The sequence below is a fragment of the Zosterops lateralis genome, assembly GCF_965231275.1.
Source record: "Zosterops lateralis genome assembly, chromosome: 5".
In the NCBI taxonomy this organism is placed as follows: Eukaryota; Metazoa; Chordata; class Aves; order Passeriformes; family Zosteropidae; genus Zosterops; species Zosterops lateralis.
This window is the reverse complement of record NC_139766.1, coordinates 8,897,701-8,920,566: the sequence shown is the minus strand read 5'-3', so window position 1 is coordinate 8,920,566 and position 22,866 is coordinate 8,897,701. Positions and strand designations below refer to the sequence as shown.

General features: G+C 36.0%; 1 protein-coding gene across 1 annotated transcript in view; it reads left to right on the top strand.

Moving 5' to 3' along the window:
* Positions 1–477: 477 nt before the first annotated feature.
* Positions 478–22,866, top strand: part of POLN (DNA polymerase nu) — an 88,166-nt gene continuing 65,777 nt past the window's right edge. The window contains exons 1-13 of the mRNA XM_083862359.1: positions 478–1,046; positions 7,560–7,780; positions 8,119–8,306; positions 10,072–10,184; positions 12,036–12,193; positions 14,143–14,211; positions 15,601–15,661; positions 15,872–15,936; positions 16,719–16,802; positions 17,247–17,336; positions 19,365–19,421; positions 20,288–20,341; positions 20,557–20,622. Coding sequence (XP_083718485.1) covers positions 926–1,046; positions 7,560–7,780; positions 8,119–8,306; positions 10,072–10,184; positions 12,036–12,193; positions 14,143–14,211; positions 15,601–15,661; positions 15,872–15,936; positions 16,719–16,802; positions 17,247–17,336; positions 19,365–19,421; positions 20,288–20,341; positions 20,557–20,622 — 1,347 coding nt within the window. The 5' untranslated portion in view covers positions 478–925. The remainder of the gene's footprint in view (positions 1,047–7,559; positions 7,781–8,118; positions 8,307–10,071; positions 10,185–12,035; positions 12,194–14,142; positions 14,212–15,600; positions 15,662–15,871; positions 15,937–16,718; positions 16,803–17,246; positions 17,337–19,364; positions 19,422–20,287; positions 20,342–20,556; positions 20,623–22,866) is intronic.

The window sequence follows — 22,866 nt, the reverse complement described above, 5'->3', positions numbered from 1 at the left end:
TTGATTTGTGCAGCCTGGATCCTTTAAGTATTTTTTTAAATGTTGGATATTTCTCTTGTGTCTGTGTCAAGTTTTGCATGTTCTTCTGGTGTAACTGTAAAACAACAAGAAGTTGACAGTGTGGACACTGTTACTTGTGATTCTCCAGTGTGTGGTGTACCTAGGGATTCTCCAAGTTTTTTGTAGGTATTACAGAATATGGACAGGTCAGCTGGAAAACCAGCTCCTTTTCAGAAAAGGATGACATTTACAACAATAGCTGGGGTCAAGGCTTGTAGAGATTATAGATGTTGCTGACCAATTTCTTAAATTCACAAGCTGTAGTAGCTATTTGAAAGTTACCAATATATAGCAGTATTTGAATGCATCAATTATACAAAATTTAAAGGTCTTTTTTGATAAGTATTTTCTGAAACAACACAAAACTAATGATTGTATATTGTGACAGTAATGCTTGTTTCTTTAATCTTGTGTTGGGTTAATTTTGGCAATTACTTAAAAGTTAATTGTGTTTTTTTGTGATAAAATCCAAGCACTAGTAACAGTAAATGTATGCACATGCAAGATACAGACTAGTTTTAAGATGCTGGGAGGGGAGAAGTGTCTCAGACATACACACTTCTTGTTTTATTTGTCAGATTTTTTTTTTTTAGTACAAGTTAGCTGTACTTAGGACTTCTGAATTTTTAATCAGTGTATTAAAACACTATTTCAAAGAAGTTCATTTTTATAAATTATTACATTTTTATTTCCATTACAATATTGGTAGGCATTCTGGGAGCAAATGTAATTTTCCATTGAGAATGAATTGCTAAACATGTTCACTATAGTTTGTCTTTAATTTCAACAGAATATAAGTGAGGAATACTCATGGCCCTGATTAATTCATAATTTGTGTGTTCTGTGTTTAGGTTTAATCTTAAAAATGGAGCGGTACATAGGATGTGAGATTTCTAAAGTGCCTTTATCTGATATTGCTCAGAGGATTATGACAGCTTTGCAGTCTATTCCTGTACAAGCTCAGACTAACAGAGAAAATTACCAGAGTGAGTAAATCTTAGCCTATTTGTGTTTTTCTGTTGAAAAATTGAAACACAACAATATCAGACCTCTAGTCTCTCTTTTTAAATAGAGGAGAAGAAAAGGTGAGACTTCAGGTTTACAGGTTTAGAAAAGGAATTAAGCTGTAACTGTCACATTTGCTGGGACTTTTCTGGTTCAATAATGTTATGTGAGTGCAAGGAATGTTATCACAAATTTAATTTTTTCTCTTTCTGTCCCTGCTATGTGGTACAGAATTATATGGGAATTTCAAACTGTTACTTAAGTACTACAGTGTCATTAATTAGATGCATACATTAACTTGACTCTGGAGTAGATATTTAAAGATCACTGAAAGGTAGTAGGAACTTAACAGGAAATTGTGAGCTCTCCAGGCTCTTGTCTGTCCTTAAAATACATATTCATTAGCAGTGTGGTCCTTGTGAAATTCTAGGGGGAAGAGTGAACAAAAGTCCCAGTGAAAGAACAAATTAGGTAATGCTGAAAGTGCCTCACTAGATCTAGAACATTGTGGATACTGGGGAAGTTTTGCAAGGTGCAGGTTTTATTCAGTTCCGTGCAAATCACAGTAAAATTGTGGCTCTGCAAAGAAGTAGATAGTTGAGTTTTACTTAATTTCAGTTGTCTGTTTTCTCCTGAGAACTAGATCCTGGAATATTACCTGATCAATGGGCTCTAAATCTAACATTTATTCCTGTGTACATCGTGGTTTTTGCAGCCACTGTTCAATATTAATTATGATTCAGCTCCTCTTTCAGTGAAGTATTGGATCAGGGGAGCCTTGTGGTGTAGCAGTGACAAAGGTAATACACTGTGTAAATCAGTGCTACACCTTTAAAGAACTGTGGGATGACGTAATTTTAAAGTGTTACATTGTATGTGGTACACCTGGGACCAAAACCCTGAGGATTTAAAAGAAAATTCGGTCTCTTTTTAGCCTCTGTTTGATATTTTACTCCTCTTGCTACCTTGTCATTGCCTGTACACATATATTTATATGTATATATATACATGTAGCTTTAGTGTGGGTCTGTAAAAAAGTTTGCCTCTCTTAAAAGCAACTGCAAACCTTATGTTAGTTGGTCTGTTTCAGACTGCATTGAACTGTATTTTATAGATAGATTTTTAAATCTTTAATTCTCCTTAATGGAAAAAATGTTTGTCTTTAGAAGGTAAATATTGGGCTCAAATAGAAGAAATATCTGCAATGTTGACCTAGTTGGTGAAATTTTGTGATTATCCTGGCAGTGGAGCTCTAATCTTTCCATCAAGCCTTGAGGAGCTGGAAGGCAAGGGTGGGTTTTTGCTGCCATCTGGTGATACTTTGTTATAACTCAGAAACTGGAAGTTGCAGATCTCTTCAATAGCTGTCATACTGATTATTGTGTGCTGGAGGAGAGAAATGTGATCCTCATTGTCTTCTCTGGGGATTGGATTTGTCTAGGAAAAGTGTCTAGCTGTGAAACAATTAAAAGCACTGAATGTAAACTCAGATACTATCATTCTTAATTTATTACCTCATTGTAGAAAGTGTCGAGAAAAACAAAGGTAAAATGTTTGAAGCTACAAACACAGCTGTGCCTTATTGGCTGTTCTAACAGCTTAGGTTAGAAGTTTGAGCTGGAGCTAAATGTCTGATTATACACTTACACCAACATGCAGAAATAAGTATATTTTCTTATGTAGACAAAGGTCTTGATTTGCCCAGACAAGTTTTTTTAAAACAGTTCTAGTAAATTGAAATAGGTCACCTTATGCTTTGTTTGGCATTGGTCAACACCATTTTGGTTTCAGAAAATGTCTTGCTGCTGGTAATGCAATTCATAGCTGACAGCAGCAGTTTAGTGTTGCACACAGTATGGGGAGACAAAATACATACTTTGCCTGTGAGGTGTCTTTTGGCTGGGCAATAAGATAATTGAGACATTAAAAAAATCCTAATTAATTACAAATTCTGGAGAGACCTGCACTTCAGGAGAGTTCTCTTTTTCCCTGTTCGTCTTTCTGTACCCACTGAGATGATTAGTGCTAGCCTGTTACTCCTTCATTCCAGGCTTCAGTTGATTGTCATCTTCTTGGGACTTGTGGACAGAGTTAGGGCGGAAAAGGAACGTGTGTCCTAATGGTTTCACTTGCCATGGTGTGAGTCTGAGGTGCATTTGCAAAGCCTTCTTGGAGCTGCAGCATCTGTGCTCTCAGAGCCACGGGCTAAAGGTCTCTGGCACCTCAGTGAGGGCTCAGACTCCCGGCTGTGCTGAGATCTATGTCAGACCCAGCACTGGTGCCTGGCCTGCTTCTCGTGGGTCTGGTGTTGTCTTATCTTCCTGCCAGTTTGTCAGGTCTGAATTCTCCTTGTTCTCTCTCTTACCTGGTTTTAAAATGCCTGTTCTGTTGCAAGATGGACAATATGAAAAAATTATCCCCTTCAGGTGAAACATGGTCAGTTTGTAAAACATGATATGCTAAACTCAAATACAAATAATGCTTTATAGAATAAAGGTTTTGTGGAATACAGCTGCTGAATTCCAAGAAAACAGTTAAGCTGTGTCAAGTTTCTAGAGTTTGGATTTTTCTTTTTTTCCCCTTCATGCTCATACCCCCAGTTTTACTATAACCAAAATAAGTTGTGTTTTCTTGAGAAAGGGAAATTCACATAATTACAGAATTATAGTAATGCTTCCTCTGAATACCATGAAAAATGTTTTTCTGCTTTGTAGTGAACTTCAAGTAATTTTTTTCTTAATGGTGACAAAGCAGTCTTTTGCATATGCATATTTTGGAACCACCAGGGCCCTTGTAAGCATAAATAATGACTTGACACTAACTTGATAAATGGTTGTTGAGGGAAATTTTTTTGCAATTCTTTCAGGTTTGGTAAAAGTGTCAGTAATATAATCCTGTATGAAACCTAAGTTATATGGGCTGCTTGCAAATTCATTAGTATTGTAAATTGTTTCTTCTTTTTTAAAGGTATAGAGAAGACAAAGAAAAATAAACTAGGTGATAAGGATGCACATCTGAGAAATGAAAAGGCAAGCATTTTTTAAGATTGAAAACACTAAAAGCAATCTTTTTGTAGCAGGTTTGAAGCTATAGACTGGTTCTTTCATAACAAGCTTTATCATGATATATTTTACACAGTCATAGTTCAGGTAACTTCCTCTGTCTTATTTTACACTTGGTCTATATTTACCTATGAGAGTCTGGGCCCAACTTCTGTTTCTTTTTCACAGGAAGTTGGTCTTTTATGACAGATTGATCAGAAATGGGGTTGCCACATTCAGACAGTCACCAGAGTTTAGAAATGTTCTCAGACTCCTGTCACTGAACAGTAAAAGTGGGCTGATTCATATGAAAAATTACTTTGGATTAGGAAGCTTAATTTTTGGCTTTAATCATCTCTGAATTTGGTTTGATATGCACGTTAGTGAGTGCCAGTGCAAGAGTGGGAACAGGTAACTGTGGCAGCCCCAGTTTAGACTTTGCTTGTAAAATCCATTGAGTTGATTGATGAGTTGCAGATGCTGCAACTAATCCCAGCTGCAAATATCACAGCCTTCTTTACTCTCACTCTGGTGCATGTTGCACACTTCAATTCCATTCAGGTTGCTCAAGGTGCAGAAAACTGATGCCTTGTGAGGAATGAGTTTCCTACAGATTACACTGGCTCACAGGTGCTCATGCAGCTGTGGTTGCACAGGAGTGGAGTGAAACCCCTTTTTGTAATGATGACACTCTAATTTTGACTTGCTGCATCTAATGAGATCTTCCAACATTGACATAAATTATGAAACTACCATCCTGGGAGTCATTTTCTCTACTTCCAGCCATGTCATTATTTCTAATAGAAGATCAGCTCTTCACGGAAGCTGCTGTTTCTCTCTGTGGTTAATTGTAGTTCCAGCTGTATTATTCTGACTTGATAATTAAATTGCTTTGTTTGTATTTTTTTAACCTTTAAAAGAGAATTGCTTATGCCTGGTTCTATAATTACTAGAGTGTCCTAATTTAAATTCTGCTGTGTTAAATGATAAAACTATTTGCAGTTTGACTGGAGAATACACTTGAGTGAATTAGTTGTTTTTCTACAGCTCTTAAACATTTGGCCCTTCTGTGATAAGACTTTTCCCCTTCTGGTAACTCTATAGTGCCCACCTTTTGATTAGCATTCCATAAGTCCAATTAATTTGTTTTCATTCAGAACAGCCACTGTTCATTTTGGTAGTAGCAGAAGCTGAATTAGCTTCCTTTTCCTGTTTTCTTAGAACCTTGTAATTGTACTTTTGCTGTACAGTTGACCCTATGAAGTATGATCTGAAGCAGTCTTAAGCCTTTTTCATTACTTGACTCTATAGTTCTAAGGTTTGGGAATATGGAAACTGGGTTGAGGAGTATTGTGAAACCATAAAAAACCCCAAGCTTACTGGATTTGTCATTCTGGTTTGCTCAATCAATACAGATGGGATGGAGGTGGACAGTAGCCTTGATCAGTGAAAACTCTCATCCTGGGGACTGGAGGGAGCCCTGCACAGCAGGACCTTGTGGTTCTTTTGAAGTGAGGAGGTCTCAGTTTTTGCAGTGGTAATGGCAGCAGATGAACTGAATGAGACTGGGCTAGAAGAGACCAAAATACAGTAATTATGGGAGACTTCAGTTACTTTCCAGTGGAGTAAATGAGTTTTAAGGTTATGCATGATGCTCCAGCTGAAAATTAGGAGACAACTGCTTTGTGGAACAGTTGGAGAACTCACAAGAAAAAATTGTTTTTATTTGATTCTGTGTGTGACCAGGTCCAAAAATCTTCCCTGCTGACAGGTGCTCTTACAGAGACTATAATCTTTTTAGAGGCATTGAAAGATAAGTAAGACAGTAATGCTTAATTTTCAAAAAGAAAACCATATAAAATTGAAGAAGCTTTTAAAATATATTATATGGAGTTGTCCTCCAAACCTAGAAAATTTGTAGGTAGTAGAGGTATTTATTCAAAGCAAAATATTCAAGATTTAAAATGAATACTAAATTGTGTCTAGAAAAAGTAGTATGGCTAAGAGACAGTATGAAGGACACTACTAAAAAATGTCATCATGCAAAAATGTGAACTTAGCAGAATCTGTAGTATTCTATACTTGCCTCATTTGACTAAGTTAAATGAAATATACAATGATATAGTTCAAAATAACTTTGAGAAAAAGCTTGCAAATGCATCACTAATACATAATTTTTTCAAATGCCTCAGGAGTAGAAAGCTTGCCAGCTCCTCTAAGGCCTATTGGTGACTGAGGCATAAAAAGTATTGAGGGAAGATGCAAATCTGTGTATCTGTAAATAGTTAAACACACATTTACCTTGGAGAATCTTGGAAAGGTCGTTGGTTGCCATTCCAGGGTCCTCGTTCATAAAATAAAGGCAGAGGATCTATTTTAGCTGAAGAGTTTGTAGAAGAAACTAGCAAAACAAATAGTAAGTACTAGGGCCAGTAACATACCAAGGAAATAAGGACGAAGGAGCAGAATTCAAGCACTACCATGCAGCATCTTGATTCATGGTGTTTAGTACCATGCTGCTGTAGAGGAATCCAGTGACTATCTGGAGTAGGAAAACTGTTCTGGGTATAGTGGATTGAACAGAATAGAATATAATACTTATTCATACAGCTCATAATACTTCTTCAATGCAACTTTCTTATGTATTTTTGTATTGTCTTGCAATCCTGTAAGTTGCATGAAGGGATCCAGTTAATTCAAGTGTTTGAAATCCCAAAGCAGTCATTAAAGTCCCTTGCCAAAAGTTCTGTAACAAACAAAGCTATCATGAACATGAGAAGAGCTCTGAATGTTGAAGCTAAAAATGAAAGGTCTCTTCCCTCTTCAGACAATAATAACCTTGTCACTATGGAAGACAGGCTGCTGGACTAGATATATCTTATGATTGTTAATTTGCCATTTTTAGTGTTGGACTAATATTAAGTTAAAAAAAAAAAAAAGTGGTTGTGGATGTAAACAGTATATGTCAACAAAATCTCTACTGATATATTCTTGAATTTTGGTTTAGGTAATGAGGTTTCCCAAAACTGGTTTTTTGTTATTATCAACAGTTTTGCTTTCTTGAATTTTGCTTGAATAGAATTTTGCTTTCTTGAAAGCTTATCTAAATTAATTTTGTGCAATTCTTAGTTTCTCCTAGTAAGTCAAATAATTGGTTTGCTAAAAATTTCTGACTTTCCCAGGAGGATTATGATTCCAGAATTGCCATATTAAAAGCAACTGTCAGCCCTGAAAAAAGAAGTGCTGGTCAGATAGTCAGGAGACTGCATATGGATGAAATATTTGGCTGTCAAGATACCAGAGTCTCTGGTAGCTGTTACCAGGATTCAGGCTTCCCAAAATGGGGATATCGAGAAAGGAGTCCTTCAGTACAAGAGAAAAGCCTGATGGATGGGGAAAACAAAATAGTTATTCCTCTTAAAAGAAAGGAAAATATGTCTACATCTTGTTCAGAGAAAACAAGAAGATTGCATGTAAATACCTACAGGTTCTTACATGAAAGAAGATACAGCTGTACTCCTGGGCAAATAAAGTCTTCTGGAAAGTATCCCTGTGATATCAGCAGTTTAGGATGTGAAGAAAAAAGTGAACTGCTTGCAACTATAAAACAGGCAGCAGCTTTTGTAACTACTATGATATTTCATGATGGTTCTTCACAGCTCAACTCGGAGCAGGTTAGTGAAGGATGGGTGTTGTTTAGTCAGTTCTGTAGAGCCATTTGAATGTCACTGATAATCACAAACCCATGTTCATGGTAACCCTTTTGTGTGTGACATACCAAAATGTACAGTTAGATTACATTTTAATTTGAACTACCAAGTAAAACTTAGAGAAAATGAAACCATTCTGGGACTTTTGTTTCAAGGCTGAAACACTTGCATACTCCTCTACGGTGTATGCAGTAACTGTAGTGTACATAATAGGCTTCATATTGTAAAACATTTGGGAATTTTTCTTTATAGGATTGCACAAAATCTGTCAGAGGAAATACAATTGTAATTATGCTTAACAGGCCTCTACCTCATCAGTGAAAGGAGTTGTTGTGCTGGTGAAGAATCAGACTGATCAGCCTTGTCCTCCCAGTCACACTTCAACTGGCTGTACTTGGAATGCTGCTAATGAAAATGATAAATTAATTTATTTAAAAACTGAACAGTCGTCTCTCTGGGAACAAGAACAGGCTCACAAGAAATTTTCTTGGTGAGAGTATGTAGGAAAAAATACTGTTTTCTTTACATATGCTTTCAGCAGTAGTGATGTTGGTTACTTAGCACAGACCTAATCTTCTTACGTCAGGTTAATTGAATTTCATTTTGGCTCTGTTAGTTCTGTATCAAGTCTGGGCTAATAGAAACTAAATAAGAATAGACTATTCCTTTGGGCTCAGCATATCACTGGCTGCAGCCCTTGCAGAGTTAGGTTGGGATTCTGGTAGGAGCTGTTTACATTCACCAGCAAATCTTTTATGAGCAGTTAAAGCTGGACAGCACCAAAGAATATGTTTTGTCCAGAATATATTTTATCTTTCTTGTATTTTATCTTCCATTTCCTGAACTGCATTACTTAGCTTGTATGTTTTTGGTGGACATTATTGTGATAACCACCTTGTCTGAGTTTTGTTAATACTTTAAATCTTTTTAGCACAGGCTTTATTAATGGCTTTTTACATTCCAAATGAAGTTTTACTTGTATTCAGTAATAATACAATATAATTTTGGAAGTAAAGGCTTTATGTATCTGCTTAATACTTGGACTTAATTTTAATAAAAAGTTGGACTGTGTTTTAAACTTCCAGTTACTATAACCAAAGTCCATTTTTATTCCTATTAACTTGAAAATCATATCCCAAAAAGGGAGAAATGAGAACTGAATCTGATTCCTGGATTTAATACTCTAGCATATTAAAACTCCATCAGAATATTTTATGACTTTCAGTAATAGCTGTCTTACTGTAAACTGCTGAATTTGGATTGTTAAATTACAAAACATTAATTTCAAGACATGGAATTTAATTCTTAGTTCTCTTCCACTGCTTGAAGTCATGGCTTGAAACAAGTCATGACTTTGCTTCTCCAGCTGTAATATTTGGCTTACATGTCAAATAGTGTAATAACATGTTGTCAGCTTGAATGTAGGTTGTAGTGAGCTGAAAATAACGAGTAAAGCATGTACATATGAAGAGTAAAAATTCAGTAAGTTGATTAAGAGTATTAGCATTTAGATGACACCTATGGGAAATTACTTATTGTAAGAATAGTGCAGTTGTTTAAGAATGGATCTATAATGCACGAAGCAATACTTTGTGATTTATGTGATTTCTAATATGTCTGAACCCTTGGAGTTGTGGTCTCATACCATCAAAAATGCTTTATAGAAACTATTATTTTTCTATATTGCCCAAAATACAACTTATTTAAAAAACCAACACACATAGTTGGTAAATCTATATACTAATATATATATAGTTGACCACATCTATTTAAAATAGACATATAGACATTTTCAAGAGGTATGGAAATAGATGACAAAGATGAAGCATTTTGGATTTTAACAGCATATTAACACAGGGCAGTTATGGCAATTTAGATTGTCTAGTAACTTTTAAATCAGTGTTTTACAATGCTACCAGTTTAGCCTCTGCGATCTTATTTGGGTGTACTGAAATATTTCCCAGTTGGTGTTTTTTGATTAAGGTTTCACTTCAAGAGTTAAACAAGGATTCGTTTTCTTTATGTATATGTGATAAAGCATATCTGCTAGGATGTCTTAATTTCTTATAGAACATAGCTTTGAGCATTACTGAATTGAGAATTTAATATTCAAATGCAGTATTCTGTTCTTATAGGAATAAGGAAATGTCTTGGGTTAACTATTCCTTATTAGATGCTAAGTAGAAGAACAAAGTAAATAGAGTGACTTAATCTAGGAGCAGTATAGTGTGTATTAATGAACTGCTTCTGTGCAGGCAAGTGTTGTTTCAAATGCTACAGTGCAAAGTTCCAATAATTTGCTTCAATGCAAAAGATTTCCTGAGGACTCTACTTCAAGTTTATGGTAATGAAATCAGCTGGAAACAAGGCAAGTATTGAATCTACGATCTCATCCTGTAATCTCTGCACTATTGGTGTTTCTGTTTAAATCATTAAGTGTAGAAATAACTAAATTGGTGGTTAATATATTGAAAAACAGAGTTTAGTACCATGAAAAAGAACACAATTTTTGGGGGAGGTTGTGACCAGAGGCTTGGCATGTCAAGATAATGTATTTCTTCTCAGAGTAGGAATCAAATCATTGAGTAACTTAAGGGTAGCTTCCAGTGGAAACAAAAGTTCTCAACACAGTCTTGACTATAGCTGAAAAGGTCAAACTACTTCATGTTTCATATTCCCTAGTAAAAGACTTCCTTTGCTCAAAGGAAGGGCTAAAATAAATCCCAGAGATGTCGTAGTTGTCATTAGAATTAGGAATCACTTGAATGGGCCCATGTTCTTTTGATAGAAACAAGTAAGACTCTTCTCTAGGGATTTAAAAGCAACTACAAACAACAGGCATATGATGTAAATATGTCTTTTTTGCTTTGGGTTCTGTTTCAGGGGTTTTGGGGTTGTTGGGGTTTTTTTGTTCTATATATCAAATTACTGCTAAGTGAGTTACAAAATACTCATGACCTTTCAGTAAGGGCTCCCTCTATGGAGAATCATCAAGTTGTGTTCAGCATCTGAAAAGTTTCGGTAAATCACAGTAAGCTGCTGATGATTTAAAATCTGGTGAAAAGATTTGTACAAAAAACCAGCACTGGAAATGGGAAAGGTGGGAAAAGAAATGCTATAATTGAACTGGCAATAGTGACAGTTTTGTAACTTGTACACATAGGAAGTACTAGTTAGGTTATATCCTACCTGATCCATGGGATTTGAATCTGAAGTTTTTAGTAACCAGAAGAATTTTTGTCTAGGCTTTTTGAACTTTGAAACTTTATGCTTCCTCACACATTATTTCTGCTAGGAAAACAAACAAGCTCCTACAAAACAAACAAAACCCCTAAAATTCTCTTTAGAGTAGTCCTGTAGCTGTAACTTGGATTATGGACATTAAAATTTACTTCCAGGTAACTGAGTCTGCAAGGTTGTCTAGCATGGAGTTCTCTCTAGATGTAGCTGTAGGTCATTGTTTAAACTTACTTAGGGTGAAGAGGATTTTTAAATTTATCTTTGAATATATCACACAGCAGTCTAGTCATTAGCTTCTCCTGTTCTTTGTAGAAATGCAGGACACATGTTGAGATTGTAGTTCAAAGCAAAGTGAAACAGCACTGGGCTTTGGCCCACCAATCCATCTGTGTGAACATGAGGCTGCAGTGTAAGCACATAACATGCTAAAGGACAAAAGATTCTGAGTTTTGGCAACAATGCATTGTGCACCCGTATGTGAATTCATATATACATTAACAATCTTAGTCTGACTGCTAGGAAGTAAATCTCTCCCTGATCCCCAAGAGCACTTTTGTGGATATCAGTCAAGTTAACAACAACAATAAGAAAACATTACCAGAGGGAGACTCACATTAAAAAAAATCAGCAAAACCCTTCAGCTTGAAGTTTTTCAGTTCTAGGAAATGGAGATTTTTACAGTAAATTTAGGGAGGCAAAAGTTTACTTACATTCGAAAACTTGAAAAAATCAACCAACCAAAAAAATCTACCCCAACCTCACAAAACAAGGATCTTCAGAAATATGCAATGCTGAACTTCCTCCTGTATAGTCATGATATTGACCATGTGTTAGAGCTGCGAATTCGTTGTTTAATATTTTTGCAAAGTAAATACTTGTCCTTTTATCATGTATGCATGCAGGAAAGATGGGCAAAACTTTAGAGCTAGTTTTCAGTATGGGAGGTAATTTAAGTATTTTGGATAACTTGTTTTTGTAGTTGCCAATAGTGTCGTGTTAGATCCAAGGATTGCAGCATGGCTGATAAACCCCAGCGACACAGTTCCTTCCTTTGAGTGTTTAATACAGAAGTATTTTGAAAAGCCTTTTTCAAAGGGAACAGAAAATACAGATACAGGCACTTTGACAAATGGATCTGTAAGTAGTTTGTTTTCAGTTGTTAGTGGTTGGGTTAAAAAGGGAAGGGAATAATAATAGAATTGCTATTGCTTAGAAAATATTTCAAAAGAAGATAGATAATGCTTTTATAATGGAAGAAAATTATTCTACAGTATTCTACAGTATTCTACAGTAGGTGATCTACTGTGGACACATTCGCTTTCAGAGGTTCTTTGATGGATAAGAAGATGTAGACCAACCTAAATAATGTTTTTTTTTATGACATTCACTATTCAAAGTGAAAAATTTTGCTCATTCAGACCAAGTGTTGCACCATGATTTTAGGATACAAATCCACAGATGTCAAATGGGCTTAGAGCACAGACAGAGGTCGGTTGTAATGGCACCTACCCATCAATGTAGACATTTCTGAGAAAACCAGAAGCAGTTTACTTGAAAGCATTGGCTGGAAACTGCAGTTGTTCAGAAGCTACTTCATTGAGTTAAGTTATTAGTTTAGGGAATAGAGAAGCAAACAGACAGAAGTAACCTATGGTTATTTCTATACATGATGGCCTTGCTGTGAGTCAGCATCCTTAATCTTGTCTCTTCCCTTAGCTTGACTCAGTCTTTTGTTCTTCAGATACCACATCTGTTCTTAGTTATTTTTCAATTTTGTCATCCTGATTCCCAGCTCTGAGTTAAATATTAAAAATTTATTTCCTTCCTGTCCTACTTCAGGTCTAGTTTGTTTCCTTGCCCCAGCCATCTCCAGTGTCTTTATGCTGAGTTGTTCACTGAATTCCCAGTTAATACCTCCTTGTAACATCCTGTGATTATTCCAATCCATTCCTTATTCGCTAATTTGTCACCTGCTTTCTTGCACTTCCTTTTTGGCTTTTCTCTTTGCTTAGTGAGTCCCAGTTCTTCCTGTCTCTCCTGGCTCTTTGCCAGGTTTATCTTTTCAATCTTCTTGCTCTGTTTTTACTGGTAGATTCCTAGCAGTTGTCTTTACTGCCAAAGGGATCTGTGGTACGTGATAAATCATCTTGTGCCTCACTACTTCAGTGAAGCTCCCTGTCCTGTGCTAATCTTGTCCACCCACCACAGTACTTGGAATGACTGCTGCTTTATTCTGTAGCCCACAACTCACCCACACACCTCTAGCAGGAAGATGTGCTGCTTGCTGCTTGTCTGTATATTTGGTGCTGTGCCAAAGTGGTCATGGTCCATATTCCCTGAAACATTTGCCAGAACAGGTGCTAAACATTATGCCGGTCATGTCATCACTGCATTTACTGATGAGGAGTTTTGGTGTCAGCTGAAGCCTGTCACTGGGCTCTCTTCCACCTCCAGAAAGGGATCAGGCAAGCTGTCTGTATTTCACAGCTCGTTTGTTCCAGAACAAGTTGGTATGGACAAGGTTTCTTGGAGACAGGTTGGTGACTTTTCACTGCAGTATGGACTAGACCTTTTCAGAACAAGGATCATCACCAGTGGATCTGCGTATTTCAGCTTTGAAGAGAGTCCTCTGCATCTTACCTTCCAGGACCTGCTATTTCTCAGTCTTTATTAAGTTTACTTTTAATGGTCATGCTCTTGGAGCTCACAATCATTCTTAGTATTTGTATACATTTCAAAATGGTATTCTAGCCAGCACTTATATGAGAAAAAGATTGCAAGGAGTTTTTCCTCATTTTACAAGTATTAAGGGAATTCTTACTTCAGTGTCAAAGGCAGTTTATCAATATTATATTTCTCTGTACTTGATACAAAATGTAAATACAGGAAGAGGCAAAATCTGGAATCTTCATAATCTATGTGTTAATGATTTGGATTTGACAGATCTAAAAATGTTTCTAAAATGTTAACAGAAGGTATACAGAAATGCACATTTTTACAATTTATACCTTTTAAAAAGATAATACTCTAAATATTTTTATGTTAGCAATAAAGTTATTGATTTATTTTTGGTTTATTTATATCAGTATCAAAACTTAGGTGTGGTCTTGGAGAAGCTTTATAATGTAATGATGGACCTTACTCATGGCTTAAAGGTAAGACAAAAAGAATTTGCTCAGGAATAACTATGTAAACATTGAATTTAAGAGAATTAGTGATGTATTTCTCATTCAAATTAGAATAATAGAATGTTTCAGTCCTTAGTGGTTTACATTGTCAGTCAACATTTAAGATGAATTGCCCATGAAATTTGCCATTTTTTCTAGGAGATGGAGTCAAGGTTAATCATTAGGAGAAACTTTGCTACATTTAACTAAATGAAGATTCTGAGAACAGGAAAGGTTCAGAATATTGACTTTTCTTTTAGTATTTATATCTATATATTACTGTCTAAAAAGTGTTAAAAGAGGTAGAACATAGTATAGCTATTTTTTTCTATATATTCTTTGTTTATGAAAACTCTCAGCATATCTTTTGTTCTAGATTGTGTTAACCAAGCACTGGTCACATGCTGGGACAGGCTTTCCAGGAAGATGGTTGATGGCCCAGGCCTGTCAGTGTTTAAGAGGCAATTGGACAGTGCCCTTTATCATATACTTTAAATTTTAGTCAGCCCTGAATTGACTAGACAGTGGAACTAGATAGAATAAAATAGTCCGCTTGGAAGGGACCTACAATGACTATTTTACCCCTTATTGCAGTTTCAGAATGCATCTCATGAAATCTGTTGGGGTGTGTGTGTTTGTTTTCTGCCTGTGATCTGCCTGGAAAAGAGTTTAGGGATACACCCAGGTTCTGGGGCAAGGGACACCATAGTTTCCTGGGGATTGTCTTTGAAGTGGCTGGTAGCAGTTGTAGGGCTTATACCATCAGGTGATGGAGCCGTATTAATGTGGATATCCAAGTGTCTCAGCAGTATGGTGAACAATCTGTGAAGGGAGGCAGTAGGGAAACGCCAAAGGCACAGAAACACTGAGATCTTGCTCACAAGTGTTTTCAGACAAGTGAGATTGCTTCAGTGGTTAGAAAAACCCAAGACTTTCTGTTCTCTGAAAGTGATTTGGGGACATAACCCTTTCAACTCTTATTTTCTCCCTAATGAAAACAAAGTTATGAATTATGAATGGTTGCTTAATCGTTCAATTGAATAAAGGAAAAGAGATAACTGTGTGTCCTATTATAATCAAGCTTGCTTTAAAAATAAACTGTTTAGAAAAAGAGGTGTATATATTTCTTAATTAACATTCTTGTACAAAATGGTTACTATTGCAAAATTCCTATTCCCCCGTAAAAAAAAGTGACAGCATTTAGATACTATAATTTACACTGAGTAGTACGTGCCACAAACAGTGTTGTCATGTAAAAAGGGAATATACAGAAAGTGAATTACTGCTCACTGGAAAATACGTTCACCTAATGACACTATATGTTTTGAGATCAAAATTTGCTGGCACTGAAGAATGTATTTATGTCTTGCTTTACAGGCTCAAGGTTTGTGGAACTTATTTTGCACATTAGAGCTTCCACTTATCAAAATTCTGGCAGGTATGAACGTTTCAGTTCAAAGTATGAATCTTCACTATTTTCACACAGCTGCTGACTATGCTCAAGTGCAATGTAATTCCTGAGAATATGAAATGTTATCTTATTCTCATAACAGCTGTGTGAGTTTGAGTTTCCTTTTTACAGTCTAAGAAGAATGTAAGATTGAAATTGTGAATTACAGATGTTCTTAACCTGAAATTGTATTTACAGTGATGGAAACACACAAAATATATGTGAACAAACAAGAACTGAAAAAAACATCAGAGATTCTAGGGGTAAATTTTGTATTAATTTTTTTTCTTGAAAATTGTGTAGCATCATCTTTGTGCTTTTACTGAGGATAACTGATTAAAAAGAGAAGGAACTTTTGTCACATTTTATGTAACAGTGTGGTGTTTTTAGTATATAGTTATATAAATAATTATATTTATATTTTAAGATACTTCCCTATTTATTTGCATAAGTAAAGAAGAGATATTTGCTTCATCAGCCTTGCCCCAGAACTGATATTGCATTGCAAAATGTGCAGGTCCTTTTGGGTTGTGTGTTGTAGAGTAAAATGGTAATGATTCTTTCTGAACCTACAGTTTTCAGTAATCATCTTCCTGAAAAGTGATAGACTTCTCTCCCTCTTTTTTGTGAACAATACACTCTTTAAATGAGTGTTCTTTGATAAAAATAGCTACAAGAGAATCCTATTTTGTAACATAAAATTGGAGTAGATAATCACACTGGTCTGACAGATTACTGATTTATCAGAATAGTTTGCATAGCTCTGTTTCTCACAGATCTCTATAGGCTTCAGTAGCCTAAATTCTTTAACTACAAATGTTGGTACCTCTTACTACAATAAATCCCTTCCCAGATCATGAAGCAATATAAATTAAGAAGTATATAAGCAATCCACTCAACCAAATGTTGATAGCCAGCAATGATTGCACAATATCAAGTACTCAGTTTTTAAATAAAGGTCCAATACTCTCATTAACCTTTGAAGTAGCAGATACTGAAGAAAATAATAATGTGAGCAGAATAATTTTGGTATCCTAATTTATAGCTGCGGCTCAAAGAGCTTGAACAGGAGGCTCATGAGGTTGCTGGAGAACGATTCCTTCTGACCAGCAGTTGTCAGCTCCGAGAGGTATTATTTGTTCTACTGTTTCTACTTATGGTGCACATTCTGTGGATTTATTGATACAGAAGGAGTGTAAAGCCTTATATATATATATATATATATATATATATATATACGCGCATATATATCCTTACCACTTCTGACTTATTTACTTCTATATTAATTATCTTATTTTCTGATTTTAATGAAGGACATATCAGTTTTTCATAAATATGACAATATTTAATAATCTGTATTTGAATGCATGTACATAAATGATGCAATATTTTAGTAAATATGTCAGTGCTTCAATAGCTTAAAAATAAAGATTTTCATTTCTATGTTATTTCTTTGCTACAGAATGCTCTATTTACCTTGAAACCTGTCTTCTGTTTAACTTCACCCAATAATTTTCCTTTCTATTTCAACACTTGAAACACTGAAAGATTTATTGTCTTTCTCTTACTTTAGGTACTATTCGATAAGCTAAAGCTGCATACACTGTGTGAGAAACTTCACAGAACCGAAATACAACAGCTTGTATCCACCTCAGAAGTTGTGGTGAGACAGGGAAGGGTTTTTAAACCAGTTGCATGATTTAGCAAAACTTCTAAGTTATATTCCAGTGAAATTGTGACTTGTTAAAAGTTTTTCTCATGATCTTGGTTTATTTTTATATTGTACTATATGTGCTATGGTTATTTGTGCCAGAAAAGAAAGTTGCACTCCATGATGGGTTAAAACAAACCAGCTACTGAAGGTCTCCCTGAGCCTCCTTTTCTCCAGGCTAAACATCCCCATCTCCATCAGTCATTCCTTATCAGACTTGTGGTCCAGACCCTTTTCCAGCTCTGTTGTCCTTCTCTGGACTCGCTCCAGCACCTTGATGTCCTTTCTGAAATGTGGGGTCCAAAACAGAACACAGCACTCACTGCTGGGAGCAGGGTGACAGTCACTGCCCTGGTCCTGCTGGCCACACTATTGCTGACACAGGCCGGGCGCCATTGTCCTTCTTGTACACCTGGGCACACCTGGCTCATGTTCAGCCACTCTCAACCAGCACCCCCAGGTCCTTTTCCACTGGGGCCTTTCCAGACACTCTGCCCCAGGCTGCAGCACTGCAGGGGTTGTTGTGACCCAGGGCAGGACCCAGCACTTGGCCTTGTTGAACCCCAGAGCCCTGGCCTTGGCCCACTGATCCAGCCTGTCCAGATCCCTCTGCAGAGCCTTCCTGCCCTCCAGCAGATCAGCTCTTCCATCCAATTTGGTGTCATCTGCAAACTGACTGAGGGTGCTCTTGATCCCCTTGTCAGATCATTAAAAAGTCATTTTGGGAAGATAATAATGGCAATGGAGAATCTTTTTAGAAGAGAAAAAGCCTCTGTGGAGCTGTGCCTGTTTCTGATTTGGTGCCTCAATTGAATTGCTATAGTTTACATAGGAGTTAGAGTAAAGTGCACAACACGTTGCTGAACATGAACATCCTTGGGAAAGGTAGAAGGGTGATATTTATTTCTTAAGGAGGAAATTCCACTTTTCAGTAAAGTATCTAAACTACCAAGTATGATCTCCAGTAACCTCAACATATAACCATAAAACCCACACACTACTCAAGGAGAAGGAGGTTTCATAGATCAAACATGTAATCTTGGAGAGTGACAGAGAGCCTTGGGAAATAGAAGGGACCAGTAAAAGAGAATTCATGTCACCTTTCTGTGGGAACATAAGATTTGTTGCTATAATCAAATCAAGACTTTAATGTAGTCCAGTATTCTATTTTCAACAACTGCTGAGACATGTTTTTTTAGAATCCTAGAAATTTGTCTACTATTTATCTCTTCCAGGAGATAAATAGTAGGCAATTAATCTGAAGATGTTGTTTCTCCCTGGTAGCAAGAAAAAAACCTTATGTTTTTATATATACATTCTAGTACAGTTGCATCAGTTTTTCATCCTGAACTATTGTAGTTCTGGATATTTTTTGTTGTACTTATAAATATCCAATCTCTATTTTAATAATTTAATTTTTTTTCTCAACAAAATCTTTGGTAGTTTCCAATCAAAGTAATCAGAAATATGCTTTATTTTATTGGTGTTTAATTTGACAATTTCCACTTTCTCTGGAACTTTTATTAAGGCATGAACACGATAAATTCTCTTCTTGGATTGTGTATGTGTATAAATATGTATGTGTGTATATATGTATTATTTTGTCTACTTCCATTGTGTTCTCTCTTGCATTGATGCTGTATAGCACAAAAACCAAACAAAGGGCCATAAATAACACACACACATCACACCTCAGTGGTTTTGGAGTTGCTGTGGAAAAGTTTTTATGTCTATGTGTTTTTTGTCCATGTCTGGGACAGGAGTGAAAATGAAATGGGAAGGAGTAATCTCCAGTAATCTCCTTCCTAATGAATGCTTTCTTGGGGTGGGATTGCTTCAAGGACATCATCCTTCAGCCAGTATTTTGTTCATTCAGTTTGTCAAAAAAACTTCTTCCTCCAAAATGTATTCTGTTAAGGTTTATTTAATAATATAACTTCAAGAAAAGTATGTCAGTAATTCACATTCTTGATTTTGCAGCTGAATAAATTGCAAGATCTTCATCCTTTGCCTAAGATAATTTTAGAATACCGCCAGGTGAGCTGATATTTTTTCAGAATGTAATTGCAAAATGTAGTTTACAACTATATACAACATTTACAGAATGTAGTTGCATTGAAGCAAAATTTAGCAAGACAGATAACATATTCATAGTTAAATAAATAAATGAGTTGTCTCTAGTGAAAGTTTATTCAAATACTAATTTGAAGTCAATATTCTTAAGACTTAAAATTTTAATGCTTAGAGTTGTTTTGCTCCATGTTAGATTATAGCTAGCAACTTGTACAATGTTGCAAAGGCAATTGGAAAACTTCACTGTCAAATTTGTGTAGTGCTATAAAACATACTTAGAGTAAAACATCTATTTTTTGGGTTCTAAAGAGATGCTTTGCATAAAGTGAATGAGATATCTGTTTATGGGGAATTTTGAGGTGACAAGCCTCCTGAAAATCCAAAACAATCTGGTTAGTCTGCTCCCACACTTAATCATTAGGTTTTCAGTGAAGGAGCTTCCAAGAATTTAAAGAAATAAAGAAGTCTAAAAGTGTGGATTTGTGTTTGGTTTTGATTATTTTTAAAATTTGTTTGTGATTTTTTTTGTGTGTGTGTGTGGTTTTCATGTAATTTATTAACCTGGGGATATAAGATGTAAAATTATAAATTCCAATAGTTCATTTAATAGTATCTGCAAAGCCCTATCTTTATGTTATAACCAAGCACTTACCTAACTTACAAGAATAGGTTAAGCTATCAGTGAGTGTAAATCCATTATTTACTCAGATAAAACTGTCTTTAAAAAAGAAAAGTCTACGAACAGGATGCATTTGGAAATTAGGATCTTCAGTTTGAAAAATCCCTTGTTTTTATAAATAAACATTTATCTTAAATTTTACTTATTTTAGGTTCATAAAATGAAATCAACTTACGTAGATGGCCTACGAACGTGCATGAAAAAGGTAGAAATATATAAAGTAGCTTGGAAAATCCTAAAAAGATGTGAAATGATTGCAGTGTTTACAGTTAAAGAACTTTTATACATGGAAAATGTAAAAGTATTTATTTTATATTTATTTGTTTTGATTGCAGTGAATTTTTATTACTGACACTTAAATAAAATATAGCTGTGCGTCTTCATTTTTTTTTTTTCGTTTCTTTCTTTCCCTGATTACAGGGATTTATTTCCTCTACTTGGAATCAAACAGGAACTGTGACTGGCAGACTTTCAGCCAAACATCCTGTAAGTGAGCTTATTGGAAGATTTGCATTTTAATTGAAAGGAAAAATTAATATTACTTGTTCAAAATACGTAATATTTTTAACACAGAAAATGTTTGGTTTCATGCATGTCTAGCAGTTGCTGTATTGTATCTAAATGGTGGGCAGACAAAGTTTATTAAATGGGTATTTTACTGTAGGACATCTGTTCTTAGACATATTTTGTATTATCTGTGATCAGAATTAACATTGTTACCTGAAGTAGAGGAGTACAGTTGTGAGCCATGCATGTACCTTGAATACTTCCTTGTCATAAATTCCTGGTGTTCATGAAGCACTCCTTGGTCAGTGAGCCCTGGAAGGTGAGTATTGCAGAAAAAAAAGGAAGCTCTCTTCTGGAATTTTTCTTCAGGCCTCATAGCAGTAAAGGGCTCAGCTGGCAGTGCTGACACTCTGGAAGTCTTGCTTATATGGCTGTGACTTGGGCTCTTTGTGCTTCCTCTCTTGTCTATAATGGTCTCCATGTACTTGCTTGTGCCTGAAATGTGTTTAATTTTACTTTCTGGACTGCTAGGCCTGGCTTATCTTTTTTTTTTCTTTTCCCCACAAAGTGGCTTTTCAAGGGCTTACTTGAATGTGTTCTATGGTCCCATCTCTCCTGGTGTTTATGATGCCATGGCTGCATGGATAGGAATGCAGGACATGGTATAGGACGAGATGGGGTTGCAGAGCTCCAGGGGCTCAAGGCATAGGGGAGAGGACAGCAGAAGAAAAATAGTGACTGTCTGTCTGAGGAAAGTTTCTGTTTGCTTTATCCATGGCCTCTTCTAGCAAAGACCTGGCCTCTGGCCCTGTGGATGACTGGGAACAGATGCAGACATGGGACTTGTCTCATAAAGGCTAGAGGGAGTCTGTGAGGCTGTTGTCCTTTTAACTTGTGCCCTGAAGTGTTGTCAGTTCCTATCCATGCAGTTTTGGGTACTGCTTATCTCTGTGCAGGACCCAAATTTAAGCTTCACTTAAGTACAAATGGCATTAGGAACTTTCTGCAGTCTTGGAGAATTGCCATGGTCTTCCACAGCTCTGTGTGGGAGCAGAGATGTAAACCTCAACAGTTGTGACCATTTTGCATGGATGGGCTCATGTGGTTCCTGGCAAGTCCTGCCTGGAATGGTGACTTTGGAGTTCTGACAGAAACCTGTCCTGGGAGGTTCTCATCCTCACTCTACTGCTGACTTCCTTAGCTCTTCTTTCTCTTGTCTTCATAGTTCATGTTTCATTTGCATCTTCCTACCCTTGTGGTACATATTTCCATACAATTTGTCATCAAACAATTTATAGGAAGTGCTTATGCTTTTTGCTGAGTAAAAATCAGTGTTTAAGATTCTGAATTAACAACAGAATGGGGAAGTGTTACTGCTGCTCTCATTTCTCATCCACCCAGATGGGAGAAAGTGAGAGAAAAAGATGATGATGAAGGTCATAGTTTACTGAATTCTCTGATGTGATGCACAGGCATTTCCAAGTCAGAGCTGAACAGACAGCTGTCTTGGAAAACCGCATACAACACAAAGTGACTTTTGGCCCATCATAGTAAAAGGGATATGAAATTTATTTTTCTTAAAAGTCGTTTTTCTTCAAAATAATGCTGCTAAAGTTAGCATCTAAGGTTGCCTAAGGCTGGCTTTTCCTTCTAAGGAAAAACATTGGCATGGCTTTTTTTTTTTTGTTTGAAATGTTTATGGAACTTACACCATCTGTTTCTGAATAATTTATTGATATAGAAGATATATTGCAGTGCCCAGTCGCTTTGCTAAGTGTTAAAGGATTGGGAACATTCTTGCCAGAAATCATAAATATTGGAGGTATTTTTGTGATTACTGTGATAGTATGTCAAATTTTAGCTGAGTTTTTGCTAAGGTAGTTTATTTTTAACTGTTTTAAAACGCTTTCACAAGTGATTAAAGCAAAAGATAAGTGTGAATCAGATTCTGTGAGAATTCAAATGGAAAAACATCTCATGCAGTGTTTCTGAGAGATGGGATTCCAAACAAAGGTTTCTTTATCTTTCTTTTGTTTTGTAGAGGTAATGGATCTATCTGTCCTCTGTCCTATAAGGCATTTAATGGAGTTCAGGAGGGATTTACTTATAGTTTTGAGGGGAAATGACTAGACATTGGATATAGAGCAGAATTTCTTTTTCAGATAAACTCTGTCATCTTCTTTCAGACAGTTCCACATTTGATATATGGATGATATATATTTT